General features: G+C 45.3%; 1 protein-coding gene across 1 annotated transcript; it reads left to right on the top strand.

Moving 5' to 3' along the window:
- Positions 1 to 406: 406 nt before the first annotated feature.
- Positions 407 to 9,678, top strand: SLC25A47 (solute carrier family 25, member 47). Its single transcript, XM_009704728.1, has 6 exons — positions 407 to 434; positions 6,354 to 6,397; positions 6,680 to 6,751; positions 7,018 to 7,200; positions 8,321 to 8,594; positions 9,392 to 9,678. Exons 1-6 carry the CDS (start codon positions 407 to 409, stop codon positions 9,676 to 9,678), a joined length of 888 nt encoding a protein of 295 aa, XP_009703030.1.
- Positions 9,679 to 14,674: the final 4,996 nt, after the last annotated feature.

Genomic DNA, 14,674 nt, shown 5'->3' with positions numbered 1-14,674 from the left:
AAGAGTGCCAGGCTGTCTTCTGGGGTTAATAAGTACAACACGGAATGGCCCCTTCACAGCTAGCGTTACCCTGCAAGGCACCACCCCTTGTGATTTTCCAAGCAGAAGAGCACTGGGAACAGCAGCTCCGGTGCAGCATTACAGGGCTTCACAGGATTACTTATTCACTGTGTTCCTGGAACAGCTCCAGGCTTCCCGTCTGTGCCTCCAGTGTACAAATTCATCAAGTATCCACGAGGCTTACAATCCTCAGAGGCAAGAGAAGACAGTAGGAAGGCGATCCATATCGCAAATCACACTCTCTCCGAAGGACTTGCAGGGCTCCAGAAAGATCAAACCTGTATCCTCCTTTCTTCTACCTCCCTAACTTTTAATCAGGGTAATTAAGGCAGCAGACTCAGTCTGGATGGATTTCATTGCCGGGGCCATTGGAGGTAAATACGTAAAGTAGTGCTTGTTGATGAAAGCAGATTGCTGTGTTTCATTCTTGTTCAGCTAATTGGCAGGTCTCCATGGCAGAGCTGAGAATCTTTTGACAGGGTCTGCTTGTTAAAAGTGCATTCTTCCTTATTAAATGGAAAATGTCATCAGAGCAGGTTCACGGAGCTACTGGAGAGGCAGCATTGCAATTTGGTCGGCTGAGGTCATTGCCCTGCAATCTCCTCCAGTCTAATTGCAGCGGGACAGGGCAAAACTCTGATAGGAAAAGACAACGCAGGATATGTTGTGTGTAGGTACAAACTGGCTAGTACTGCCCAGACAGCAAAACCTCACATGTCTGGTGCCTGAGGGTACTGGTGGGCTTGTCGGGGTCATGGCTCTGGAGGGCTGAGGGTGTGATTCGTGAGACAGGAGGGGTGGACGCATGGCTTTGTTGCAGTGAAGAAGGTCTGAATGAACGACCTTTGCATTATCTTAGGTTAAGATGTATTTGCAGTTGTGACAGTAATTTCAGTGCAGGCATGGTGCGTAGCAGGCTTTGATCTGGGAGAAAGTAGGTTAGCCGTATACAAAAAAAGTAAAAGGAGAAAAGTGTGATTTAAATCTAGACATTTCTAGAGCATGTACTGCTCAAAACCAGTTTTGTTTTAAACAACAAAATGTAGCCACTGGTCTAATTTCTTTTCTGAAATCTTGTCAGATTTAGCCAAGTATCAAATACTAAGACAAGAGCCTTGCGGTTGCCGCTGCCAGAAAGGCCAGGTAAACCTGCTGGATGGCTGAGACGCCCAGCCCAAGGCGGCATGTCAGATCTCACTTTGAGATCTGCTGAAATTCGGCAGTTTCCCTCACCAGGAGCAGCCTGTGGTCCTGGTGCAGATGTCCATTTCCTGGTAAGGACCACAATGAGTTTTACCCTGCAGCCCCTTACTGCTCATCACCCAAAATGTACAAGTGAGTTGAGGTTTGGCATCTCAGTGGCATCCAGCCCTGGAGGTACCTGTTGCTTGGGGTGTTGGCCTTGCTGGTGTGCTGTGGCACCCTGCTCAGGAAGGACCCTTCAGTGGAGAGGGGGATATAACCAACCCCTTGATGACAGCTTGCCTCTTTCCTTGCTGAATTCAGAGCACCCAGTGGAGATGGGAGCCCTGTGCTGGGGCTGGCAATGGGTGTCCATCCCAAAAGGATTCACCAAAATTCCTCTAAGACTTCATGTTAATGGTGGGGCAGCGATGATTGTGTTCACTGCTCGAACTCCTTTGCTTTTGTTGGCACAGCTGGAGCTGGGCCACTTAAGGATAAACTTGTTTTGCAAGGGAACGTGGAGCGTTGAAAAGTGGCCACAGTTTCAAAGTGGCCATTGACCTCAGCATTCTGCCCCCGCCCCCATGCAAAGCCATGATTTTTGCGGTGCCCCCTTGTCCAAGCACCAGCATCATGTGTTGCCCAGCCACACAGCAACGTCTCCCATGGGTGCCCTGGAAACAGGCTCGGCCTGGGAGGATGCAGGCTCGGCAGCTCCAGCTGGGATCAGAAATGTCTTTGCTTATTTTAAGGCACTTTAGTGACCTTAGGGTGCCAGAGAGAAAGATTTTCCGTCCTGTCATCTGTGTCCAGCTCAGAGCTTTTCTAAGAGGGATAATACAACTTTTCACTGGCAGACAGAGGTGTTTTCTGGCATGCTGTTCCCTGCTGGGAGCTTGCACACAGACATGTGCGAGATGCCTGGGCAGGGCTTCAGGACTATGGTCCTTACCCCAACATGGGAGAGCTTCCAGGGGTTGGACAGCTTTCCTGCAAGAACTGGGATGTTTTTGGTGCTGGGCTTATTTCGTGGCTTAGGTTTGCTAGAGCTGAAGCAGGTTTTGTTTTCCTAAGGAGGCTACAAACCTAACTGAAGTGCATCAAACAACTCAAGAGGCAACACAGATAATAACAGAGTTTCTGTTTAGTAAATTACAGTCTCATGACCTTGATCTGTTTTCAGAGTGTTTTGGAGAAAGCATGGCTTAAGCACCTCTGAAAAACAGCAGAGATGCTTCCCTTTTGAATCCCATGTAATGATCCAGCCTGCCTCAGGCACCTGCACAAATATTGTGCATCTTTTCTGAGCTATTGCTTCTATGGCCATGGGACAAGCTCAGCATGTTCAGCCCAGGAAACAGTGACCTGCTGTGACTCCAGATGGAAAAAAAAGTGAGAGAAACATACTTGGTGACTGTGGACACTTTCAATAACCACCAAATGGGGTGGGAAGTTGTGGAAAGCAGCTCATCTGTAAGGATGCCCCTCCTAGCCAATAAACCTGAGCAGGAGGTTGGACTAGAGACCTCCTGAGGTCCCTTCCAACTTGAATTTTCCTATGATCCTATGATCCATTTTCTAGCCCTGCTGCAGCAGCAGCCTGGGCCATCACAGGAGGTGGGTATTGATCATTAAGGGCTGTTGACGACCAGGGGATGACTTGACTCTTATGCCAGATGTAAAGATTTGGGAAGGGGAAGCTGAGATTCATGCTGTGGTGACAGAGCAGCAGGGTCCGCAGCATGCCCGGGCTTCTCCACATCTTGCTGCAAGGTTACACAACAGTCACATGCAGTCCAAAGGTAGATAAAATAGTCCACCTATGGAAGGAACATGCTGTGTCCTTGTCCTTACAGCTAAAGCAGCTCCTGCTGGCCACTGCCAGGGTCACGTTACTGGGTATGGGGCACTTCTTATGTTCCCAGCTCTTCACAAAACAAAAGTCTTTGGAAGTTGCTGTTTACCCATTCAGCGTACAGACCATGATCCCTGCTTCTCCTTGTGTCTCTCAGCCAGGTGTTTGCCAATGTCCTGGGGCTGTTGCAGCCTGGCAGGCTCTGTATGTCTGCTGCTTGCCCTCTGCTGATTGCTGTTGCGGTGGCCGCCCTGCCAGGACCCCTCCTTATTTGAGTTGCCTGGTGGAAGTGGCCTGACTCCTGAAGAGACTGTCAGTAATCCAGTTTTGTACCTGCACTCTGTGTGTGTGCGTAGGGGATGCTGCAACCTCTGCACAATACCTAAGAACATCTCAGATAGATAAAGCAGGCATAAAAAATGCCTCGCTAAACCCAACAAAAGTTGTTCACTTGATTTTGCTGTCTATTTTTGTCACAGCTGGTGCAGTGTTACTCAGCGGGAGCCCCACAGGAACCCTCTCCTGTATGCGTGCTATACATTGCTGGCCTTGTTCAATTCTGCTGTGCAAACAGGGCATGTGTGGGTCATGCTATCTTTGTCCCAAGCTATTTATATTGCGTGACATTGTGCACAGCCTTTCTTCCTCAGCCTTTGAGGGACTTGGTGAGCTCCTCAGCTCTGACTACTTAACTGCTCAAAGTGCTTTGGCTCTTAAGGAGCGCAGTTCATGGCAGGTTGTAGTTGTTTGGAGGTTTGAGGGGCTCACATCTTCACCTTGGTCGGAGCAGTGAAAAATTTACCTTTATGGTCTTCTCCTAAGTGGAGATGTTTGGTCCTTGCTGGAACCAAGTTGAGTGGGAGAACTTAGGACTGAGAAGCAATAGGAAACAGGCTGTTTTGGGGCAAACCTGCTTTATTTTGGCTATGTTGCTGCTGTCTCTGCATTTTAATGTGTGAACAGGGCAATTTCTCCAGAAAGGAGGACACTTCTTGTAAAACACTGACCCAAATCTGCCTTGGTACCTCATGTGCATGAGCCAAGGCTCCTCCCTTCCTGAGCTGGTGGAGCAAGCCAGGGCTTAGCTGTGCAAGGCACACAGTGCCCCTGAGTCGCGAGCATCTGGTCAGCCCATGTCTGCTGCCTCTAAGGTTCAGGGAATCTGAAACCGATGTGATGCCAAATCTTCCCAGCTGGGACAGGGTGCTTGGGTCAGGGGACTGCACCTCTGAGGTCAGCACTGTCACGCTGACATTGACTTACGTGCTGCTCTTCCCTGGCTGGCGGGGTCCGTGTTTGCAGTCTGCCTCTGGCTGATGGCTGGGAACCTGGGACAGTGCAGGTGGCCCTGGGTGACTTTATGCATTGTCACTCTCTGCTCGGACCACAGTCATTGCCCCTTCGAGCCGTGCTACTCTGCCTGTGTATTCCCCCTTGTCATCTCTCTTCCAGCATCATCTCAATTTGGTTTTGAAATACAGAATGTGCCTTCCTGGCCGACTTTTCATCTTCATTGCTATTTATCTGGTGGCAGATTTGATAGAGATTTTTGAAAAACAAACCTCCTTTTTCTGCAAGCAAGATGCTGTTGGTTGTTTCCTTCTGAGTAATGCACTTTGGGGTTGTCTGCTGGTGAGTCACCAGTAGCTGCTCTTTTCTGCAAAAACGTAGCAGAGCTTTCCAGAGCTCCCAAGCAGCTGTGTAATCACAGGAGAACTAGTGAAATGCCCACAGCAACTAACTCATTTTTAAGTATCTTGGGTTTTATTTTTTTTAAAGAAGGACTCAATGAGTGGCAGTTTCCAACCCGTGAGCCACCAAATGTGCACTGTATCTGTGACTGCCTGGCTCCCTGAAGGGCTCATCCAGCACTTTTATGAACTCAGTCTCTGCCTAAATAACTCACATGGATACAGCTCCATCATTCCCCAGCCTGATTTCCTCTGAGATGACTTGGCAGTTGATGTACTGGGAGGAAGTTAGCTGGTCAGCCCCTTTATCATCTGTTGTATCTGCCAACAGATGCATTTAGAGCAGAGCTGAGAAATGCAGTGAGGTAAGGGCAGGGATGGTGGGTGATCTATTTGTTACTGCGACAAAGAGAAGTCCATGTTGGAGCTCTTTTGCTCTCCTTATCTGCCATTAAGACAGTAACTTTGTCTCATAGGATTAATGTGTTTCCAACTCCGGCGGCTATTTTAAGGTCTCAAAATGAGCCTGAGTGTTGACAGGGGATTGACAAAGCCCCCCAGCACGCTGGATGTGCCATCACTGCCGCAGGCAGGGAGTCGTGGTCAGCTGGCGTGCGGGGTGTGCTGCTGAGCGCGCTGGCTTTGCACAGGCCCGGCACTAATCCTTCCCTGCCCCTTAATCCTGCTGAGTCCCGAGCGGCGGAGGGCAGGTGATCTCACTGCAACGCAGCGCTGCCGGCTGTGCTGTGCCCTGGCATCACACCGGCCTGCCAGGGCTCCAAGCAGCCTTTGCTTTTGCTCCTTGCTCTGCTTTTGCAGCAGTGTTCGGTGCATGTAGGAGATGCACTTCAGACGCTTAATCCAGCATGGTGCTGTGGACTCTAATGCCCAATGAATTCCTCACCCAGGGCTCTGGATGTGCTTTGTAAGCCTCAGCCAGGACATGTCCAGTCCCTGTTATGCAGGAGGCAGCAGGAGTACCTCTCCTGTCTTCAAGAGAAATTGCTGAGAACCTGTAATGCATGAGGACCACCTCTCTTTTCTAGATGTCCTTGTGACCACCGATTTATTCTTTAATATTTCCAAGTCAAGCTGGAGAACCAAAATTGCTCCGTAGACCCTCTTATGTGAGTAGGATGCTCTGCACCTCACATGAGGGTGCTTGGTCATAGGTCAAAGATGCTTTACTGTCTAAGCTGAGAGGGGGAACAAAGCCAGTCTGGTATCATACAAGTCATCCCATCAACCTTCCTGCAGCAGTGCTCTCAGTGTTTCTCCCAGTCCCAGCTTGCACCATGGTGTTATTCCTCCTGATAAGTTTCCCATGACACTCAGATTCTTCCTCTGAGTGTGCCTTGGTCACGCAGAGAAATCTGTGCATTTTGCTCTGTCATTCTTGGCTCAAACATTGTTGCTGGAGCTCGAGAGTGGTCTGGTGCGAAGCACGGTAGGGCTCTGAAGCTGCACTTTTCTGCTGTTCCCCTAATGCCTTCCTGTGATGGGGGAAAATGGTCTGGCGTGACATGTGCTGTTAACCATCTCCAATACACTCTCTGTTTCAGGTGGTCTAAGCACAGCAGTGGGTTATCCGCTGGACACAGTGAAGGTACTTGTTGGAGCTTTAATTCTTGACTACACACTGAAAACAAACAGGTCCTTTTGCTTTCCCCCTCCTTTTCAGAAAACTAGTCCCATGACATTGCTTTCATCTTTGTTACATCAATATATTTCACTTTATTTGGTTGTGTTGTTTTTCTCAAAAAAAAAAGTAACTTGTTTGATGATGCTATTTTCTGGCTAATTATCTGGTTTGCTGCTATGGCATTTGTTGATTTATTTTTTTATTTTATCTGATACCTGCATTTTAAAGTTGCCCCTGTATTCCTAGGTGAGAATTCAGACTGAAAGGCATTACAGTGGAATTTGGCACTGCATTCAGGAAACATACAGGACAGAAAAAGTAGGTACCTCTCATCAGAATTGCTGATACCAGTTACGGATGCTTTGTTTCAGAGAAGCAGAGCTCCCTCTGTCAGTTTGGGGAGGATGGGCAGCAGTGACATACAACCATCAGTTGGGACAAGGGTCACGATGAAATTTAGCTTTGCCAATGAGCTGTAAGATGGCAGTAAGTTTTGGCTCAGCAATGTACGGCCAGTGTTTTCAAGCAAATTCTTTCCCATGCCATTCCCTCTTAAAAGTGTTCTTTTTCCTGTTTCCAACTAGGTTTGGGGATTTTACAAAGGTGTGTCTGCATCAGTCCTCACAGTATCAGTGATTTCTTCTGTTTCGTTTGGCATGTACAAAAACTTCCTTTGTACCATCTGCAAGCTGCGATATGGGGCTGCAGATGTGAAGCCGTCCAAGCTGGATGTTTCTCTTGCCGGAGGTGCTGCTGGTGCTGTCCGGGTAGGCAAACAGCGGAAAGGGAAAGCACAACAAGAGATCTTGTTCACAAACATAGGAGGCTGGAAAAGCAGTGAATTTTTTCTGTCTGGGAGGCCACAGGGGAGCCTGCAACAAGCCTGGTGGGTTTGTTTTTGCACGGGGTGGGGCTTAAGCTCTGCTTGTGCTGCCCTCTCGCTGGTCGGCTCTGCACCGTGGTCGAGTCCTGCCGGGCAGCTCGTGCTGGATTTGGTTTAGAGTGCCAAAACACTTAAGAACACGCTAATAAGAATGACATAGACCTTGGCAGCAAACGCAGAAAAAGGAAGAAAAAAACAACCTGGGCAGCAAACTTTCCGAGTGGCTCTGATGGTATGTTTATGTAAAAAAGACATAACTCAGTGTTTTAAAGCACACGCCAGTGTTTTGACAGTGGCTGCACAAGCCCAGCACGGTATCGCTGTAGAAACGGGCAGTACGCAGTGTTGCCTGGTTGGGACGCAAAACGAAATGGGGCATCACTGGGAAGTCACGCTACCTGGCAAACATGCATGATCGCAGGACAGGGAGGTGAGGAGAGGTGAGGCTGAATCCAGGAGCAGTTTCCCATAAGCAGATGGATTTCTGTGAGCGTCTGCAGGCGCTGCGAACGTGGCGGAGCTTGCCCTGGTGGCATGCTGGGCAGAAATGCATGCCGGGTCACAGGCAATCCTCTTACAGAGCAGTCCAGATGGTCAGGGTTCTAGGGCTTTCCTAGCAGGCAACGACTCTACTTAACACAGGTTAATTTTTTTAAAGTCTTTATGGCCTTGGCTCCAAATACAGATACATATAACAGCCTTGATATATGCTACCATATAGCTGAGGATATCCCCTTTTCATGCCCATCTGGTTTAACAAGTTGTTACAGGTATTTAACATCCTCTGTTGATTTCTGCTTTGCCTTCCATTCTGCACAGTGCCGCTCGCAGGTGTGTCCTGCTGCTGCTGGATGGGATTTAGCACAGACAGAGAGGAGGAGGCTGGAACTTGCTGGCTTCAGGCAATATTATTGCCTGAAAAGGTGGGAGACGGAGTTAGCAGGAGGGGGATCAAGACACTGTATAAATGTGAAGGGTTAAAATACCATCCTCTGATGTTACAGGTTGTGTTGATGACCCCTAGTGAAGTGGCTAAAGTTCGCATGCAGACTCAGAGGAACCCATATCCTTCCATCGCATCTCCCCAGCCTGTTTCCAAGCCAAAGTACCGAGGGTCTCTGCACTGTCTGAACATGATCGCCAAGGAGGAAGGTTTTGTGGGTCTCTACAAGGGCTGCTCTGCATTACTTTGCAGAGATTGCTCTTCTTCTGCAATATATTTCCTTACCTATTCTGCTCTGTGTGACTGGCTCACACCAGCTGGTAAAAACAAACCAGGTAGGTATCGGAAAGCATCTGGCATTGCCTGCAAAAATGACTTATTTAGTACCATGCTAAGGGGGAAATCAGGCTCTCAGCCAACATCACCCAGTACCTATAAACCTCACCCAGCTCTGGTCCTTGCACAGGGTTGCTGGGTGTTTCCTGTTTGTGCCTTCCAGGCACCGGCGGCAGCAGCCGGTGTGCGAGGGCTTTGCCAACACCACCTTGTCCCTCAGCAGCTACTCCTGTCCCTGCCAGAGGGTGTTTATGGCACGCTGTGGTGCCTAGTATGTGGGTATGAAGTCCTCTTAATGCAGAAATAGGATATGTAACTAGAAATGAAACATGGACAAACCTCCCAGGAGCCATCAGGGAGCACAGATCAGGGTCAGTCCAGAGCTTGAAAATAAAGTCCAGGTGCAGAATGTAAAGACTTAAGTTTCCTGGTTGTGGTTTGGCTCCAAAAAAGAACTATCCACTTTGAGAAAACATCACATAGGTGATTCAGCAAAGAGCATCTCCTTGAGAATTATAAAAATAAGTAGATCCAGCTGAAGAGAGTCTCAGGCTGCATCACACCTAGTTTGCGCGGTGTTAGAGGTATCATGTAGGCAAAAATGAGTATGCTGTGAAATCGAGAGGCCGCACAGTGTGTGTGTGAGGTCCCTGGAAACACACAACTGCAAGAACTGGACAAAATAGCTGCTGAAAAACATGGAAGTTAACAAAGTTAGTTGACAAATCTGAGATGCTTGTAGTCGTTTGAGTGCAAGGCTCGAGTTAACTGCTCCTCCCTTCACTCTCGCCTGCAGGTTTCCTCGTTGTGCTGCTTTCTGGTGGTTTCGCTGGAGTCCTGGCCTGGGGATTAGCTACTCCCATGGATGTCATCAAATCACGGATGCAAACAGATGAATCGGACCAGCATAAATACAAAGGCCTTGTCCACTGTGTTAGGGAAAGTGTGAGAAAGGAGGGTGCAAAAGTGCTTTTCAAAGGACTGGGTTTAAACTGCATTCGTGCCTTTCCTGTGAACATGGTGGTGTTTGTTTCGTACGAAGCTGTACTGAGATTTACAGATCATTATACAAACAAAAAATAGCTCGTGCCACTCTGTTCAGAGGTTTATTTTGTTTAGTTTTTTTTTATATCACGACATCCACAAAGAACTGCTGAATGCTATCTATCTCCTTTGATGGACAGCGTAAGAAGCACGGATGTTTCAGCACAAAGCTGGATGACTGACAGCTTTGTTTTATTCTTATAGGATTACAAACTCATCAGGGAGTCTTGGACTTATATACAACCTCCCTTTTATCTCATTAATGTATTTAGACTGTAGCCGCTGCTTAGGCCCTTGAAACATTTGCAAATATTTATGTTCTAAAAAGCTGCTAGTCTGATCGGAGGTTTTGATAAAGGATTCATTTTGTTTTCTACTGGCACAGAAAACGATCTTCACAACCAAGGCAAGAGCTGAGGGGAGTTTGTGTAAGATTTAACACTATCCAGCATGTGCTTTTTATATGTAATGCCGGTACTGCATTCACTGAGTAACTTACATATTTGTGCTTCAGGCTGCAACTTTTCCTTCCCAGTTGTAATTTTCCCAAAGTACTCTACAATTATATCCCTTTGGCAGCAGCTGAAATATGAATTTCCTTGCTTTTTCCTGTCATTATTTAATGAGTGGCAGACATGGTCTGTTTACATAATCTTCTTGCTAATGGCCTCATTGAAAGTGAAACCAGGCCCGGTTCCTGTAAACCATGGGATTTTCTTGCTCTGCAACCCTGAGCCCTACAGCATCAGTCTGCCCCCGCAGGCTGACGGCACCGCAGCTCTCTGGAGCTTGGCACAGCTTTGGAGGCAATCTGTTCTCATCCTGGAAGGAGGGTAGGAATAGATGCAAAACCTCTTTGTTTCTCAAAGGAAAGGCTGCCATAAAATCTGTGCACTAGCAGGGTTAGGCAAGTTAAAGGAGAATTGCAAAGTTGTAGAGTATAATTGATTTACAACTTGTAAAAAGTGCATACTCCGTTTAAACTATGCTGTTAGGAGCAGCCAAATGTTTTTTTGTCAATTTTTTTTGTCATTTTGAAAGAATGTCCAACTTTCCTAACAATAATTTATTTTTCACAAAGGTATAAAGTTTCATCAACGTGTCAGTTGAAAAAACGACACCCACACTATTGCTTCAGAAGGAAAACCCCTAAACCCAGAAATACTTTAATTTGCTCATTCTGCCTCCAGAGTGACATGCATCTTTTCTGTCTCCATTTTACTCCCTGGATGATGACATCTGGAGCAGACTGGATCCAGCCCCTCTCAGATTCTGCTGAAAGTGCATTGTTTGGAAGGAAAGAGGAAGATTATATTTTTAAAGGAGCTCTCATCTTCAGGGTTGACGCCCTTCTGGTCCACAGCCACTTTCACCAGTTGATAGCATGGCTTTGACTACACTGACAGTAATTTTGCAGCAGACAGGACTTGTCAGCTACCTCGGACATATAAAAAAGAATCTTCTACTAGAACAACAAGTGTAAAAATTTCAGGTGCTACTAGAAAAGAATAAAGGGGACCCCTTCCAGTCCAGACAAAGACCAGTAAAAAGCTCCAGAACTGTGCTCCTGAAATCTAAACCTTCAACTGGCTTTTTAAACATGTTCACAGGCATGCTATCAAACAACCATCAGAATTCTTCTCTCAAGAGTCTACCCAGCTCTTGCAGCTGATCGAAGGGCAGGGTTAAAAGACCAGGCAGGTGCAGAGTATTTCACCTTAAAGGGGAGTGAAATGAAAGACCCAACACCAAACCAGATTCTCTCCCAAATTGCTTATGGCCTCAGCAACCTACCAGCCCCAGTTACATCTTGGGGCATCAGCATCAAACTTCCTTTAGTCAGAAAGTCCTTACAACAGAAGATTTAATTAAGTCCTCAAGATTTGGAATTCCTTTTAAGATGGCTCTTAAGAGTCTACTATCCTCACCTCTTTCTACAAGGGATGCATTTAACTGAGTGCTGTCCCAGCTGGGTAGTGATTTATCCCAGCTCTGCCTGGATGTTTTCTGGAATCAAACTCCTTGATGCTGTATTATTCTCAGCTGACCTTGTTCTCAGGCATTACATCCTGTGAACAGAGACAGTAAAAAAAATGCCTGCAAATCAGACTAAACAACCATTTATTGTTAGACAGTGTTGATACCATCCATGGTCAGCCCAAGGTTTGAAAATAAAGTAGCTGAGCTTTCCTAATAGGCTCCTGCATTCAGATGACTAAAAATGTCTCCTCCTGTAGGTGCAACTGAAATACAGCTGCTTTCAAGGAACAGGAATTACAGATAAATTGTAAAAATGAGTGGGAACAACTGCAGAAGCCAGTGAGAGGGGCTGAGAACTGTAAGCCTCAGGGTATTCAACATCATAGAAAAGCAGGTTCTCATGTGGTCTGAACAAATGCTATACAAGAAGCAAGTTGTATCTCCAGGCAGCTTATTTGAGGAAGGTAATTGCTTTGCGATCCATTCTGTTCACAACCCTCTACTGGAAAAAAACAATATATACACAGTGTATGGGTGGCAATCTGCCTTAGAGCAAGAACTCACAGCTAATTCATACCAATACAAGCTACCAACAGGTACTGGAATTGACTGTGTAAGTACTGTAAACACAGGCACATAAATATGAACCAATTTTTGTTTAATGACATGGCACATGGTACATACTATGTACTTCACTACATACACACCAAGCTGGGTGTTTGGCTTCTGGATTTTGGAACCTGACCGCTTTGTTTTCTGATTTCTTTGTATTACCCTGACTCTCAGCTACTCTGATAATCACAGAACTATTTATTACAATAACTTAGCTAGCTGAAGGCCAGCTAACAGAATGAAGACATCATGTGTGCTGTGCTGATACTGGGTTTACTTTGCTATAGGGACTCCAGCTTGTTGTATAGATGATTTCTTTCAGTAATAAAGTTGGTGGCCTTGAAAAAAAGAAAATTTTCTTTAGAAGGCATATTCTGCTTCATGTTTTCATGTTGCTGATAGTTCCTGTTTACTCTGACAGCCTTTATGAATATCCAAGTAGGTTTCAGCATGCCTCTTGGTGACTGTGGAAGAGCCACGTGAAGCTATTCAGAACCTGTGCTCTTCAAACAACAGCGATCGTGGAGTATCGTATTTCCACTTAAGTACCAGTCTTTACGCCAAATCTACTGAAGCGTCATTGTAAACGGGTCACATTGACCTCCCCCTGTTTCTGAGCTGGCTGCTGTACATAGCGAAATTCAACATCCAGTCTTGCTTGCAACCAGTTCGTCTTTGGACAACTGACCCTTATTAGCTTGCTCTGGGAACAATCTGAAGCCCACCTGGCAGGACTGGTTAGAGGGGGTTATAAGGCACCCTATTTCACTACTTGAAAGGCACTGGACATCAAGACCGGGACCAGCTTCATCAGATGACTAAATCAACACCTAAAAGGGTAGGAAAAGAGGTCAAAAATAGAGTAAGTGTAAACTAAGCCTTAAAAAAAAAAAAAAAAAAAGAAAAAAAAGAGTAAAATCAAAGTTTGATACAGACTTTTATCTACATTTTTATCACAGTGAGATGAACAAAATATGAGCAAATTGAGGAAAATATAATGAACATTGCCTGATAACATTCTTAGACATTTCATGCATGCTTTTTAAGACTGCCTTGTCTTGACTTTTAAATACCTTTGGGACATGAATTGTAATTACAACAGATCTAGGAATTTGCCAAGAATCCTCTGAGACATTGTATAATTTCAGAAGCATGTTTGTAAGAATTCGTCAGAGTACTTGAATAAGGTGCTTGCTCAGTGAACAAATACCAAGTAATTTTGCTATTGCTTTCCTTTCTAGAACTTTCAAAATGGATTGTAACCGTTGTGTTATAAAATTAATCCATATGCTTAGTTAGAACACATTACTGTTTCTCCTACAGCATATTTCCCTTTCCTGAATAACTAAATTAATTCTTAGTTAATGAAAGAAATCTTGTAGGACAAATCTGCATATATTTTAAAGAAGAGATTTGCATTATGAGTTTGTAGAAGCCCTTTAAAAGTCAATTTAAGTCTTACCTTTTATGTGTAACTTAAAGATGACAGAGTAGACTGCAAGAACAGGAAGGTCATCATTAAAGTCTAAAGTAACCAAGAATTAATTTGTTTACTGCTGGATTTAAGAAGCTGTTTTTTTTTCCTAAGAGTTGCTCTATCATTTTACAAAAAAAAAAGAAAAAAAAAAAACCCAAACAAAAAACCCCAAGCTTGTTAGCACTGAGATGCTATGTCTGTGGGTTATAGAGAGTCAGTCACTGGTAAACATTGACTTTAATACATTAAAGTCAATGGCATTAGATTAGCAATGCCAGCTCACGTAAATGGTAAAGACAAAAGTTAAGCATTGCTACTTTCAGCACAAGTTTGAAACACATGCAATAGGACTACTTTTGCCTTGCATTTCAGTTTTTCCTTGGTTCCTTGCACAAACATAAACTAACAGGTTTACTTCATATACAACCTGGCACACAGGTATTTCCATTTCAGAAATGCAAGGTCATTGCTGGAGAGGACGTGTATGCCGTGTTACAGAACTGCTACTGGTGGGAAGGCAGCAGCACCAGCTTCAGGCAGCACAAATAGCCCAGCACGTTCTCATGTTCTAACAGGCTGATCCAAGGTCTACTGAAGTCAATGCGAAGTCTCACCCTTGAAACTTCTCCCTCAAGCCAAGTGTAATCAGCTGACTTCAAAGGTTTACAGTGAAATTGAGTGCTCTTTTTTTTTTTTTCTTTTAAAGAATGCTCCAGTCAATATGTCCACTAGGCCCCACAGTACAGAAACTGTTTAAATCTTTCACACCTCATTCAAATGCTTTCCTTATATTTTTAGATTATTTGCAAATACCACACATCAATACCCACCTGTGTTATCAAACATATTTTTATTTGATATAGATAAGACTATGTCTAGGCTAGCAACTTTCTATTCTACATAAATACAAGTCAGATCTAAAAGTTTGCATTCAGTGCTGCATGTATCAAAACAAATCAGCTAATA

Source organism: Cariama cristata, unplaced genomic scaffold (assembly GCF_000690535.1).
Source record: "Cariama cristata isolate BGI_N322 unplaced genomic scaffold, ASM69053v1 scaffold6677, whole genome shotgun sequence".
NCBI classification, from domain to species: Eukaryota; Metazoa; Chordata; class Aves; order Cariamiformes; family Cariamidae; genus Cariama; species Cariama cristata.
The sequence above is the reverse complement of the archived record's forward strand: the minus strand, read 5'-3'. Positions and strand labels throughout refer to the sequence as shown.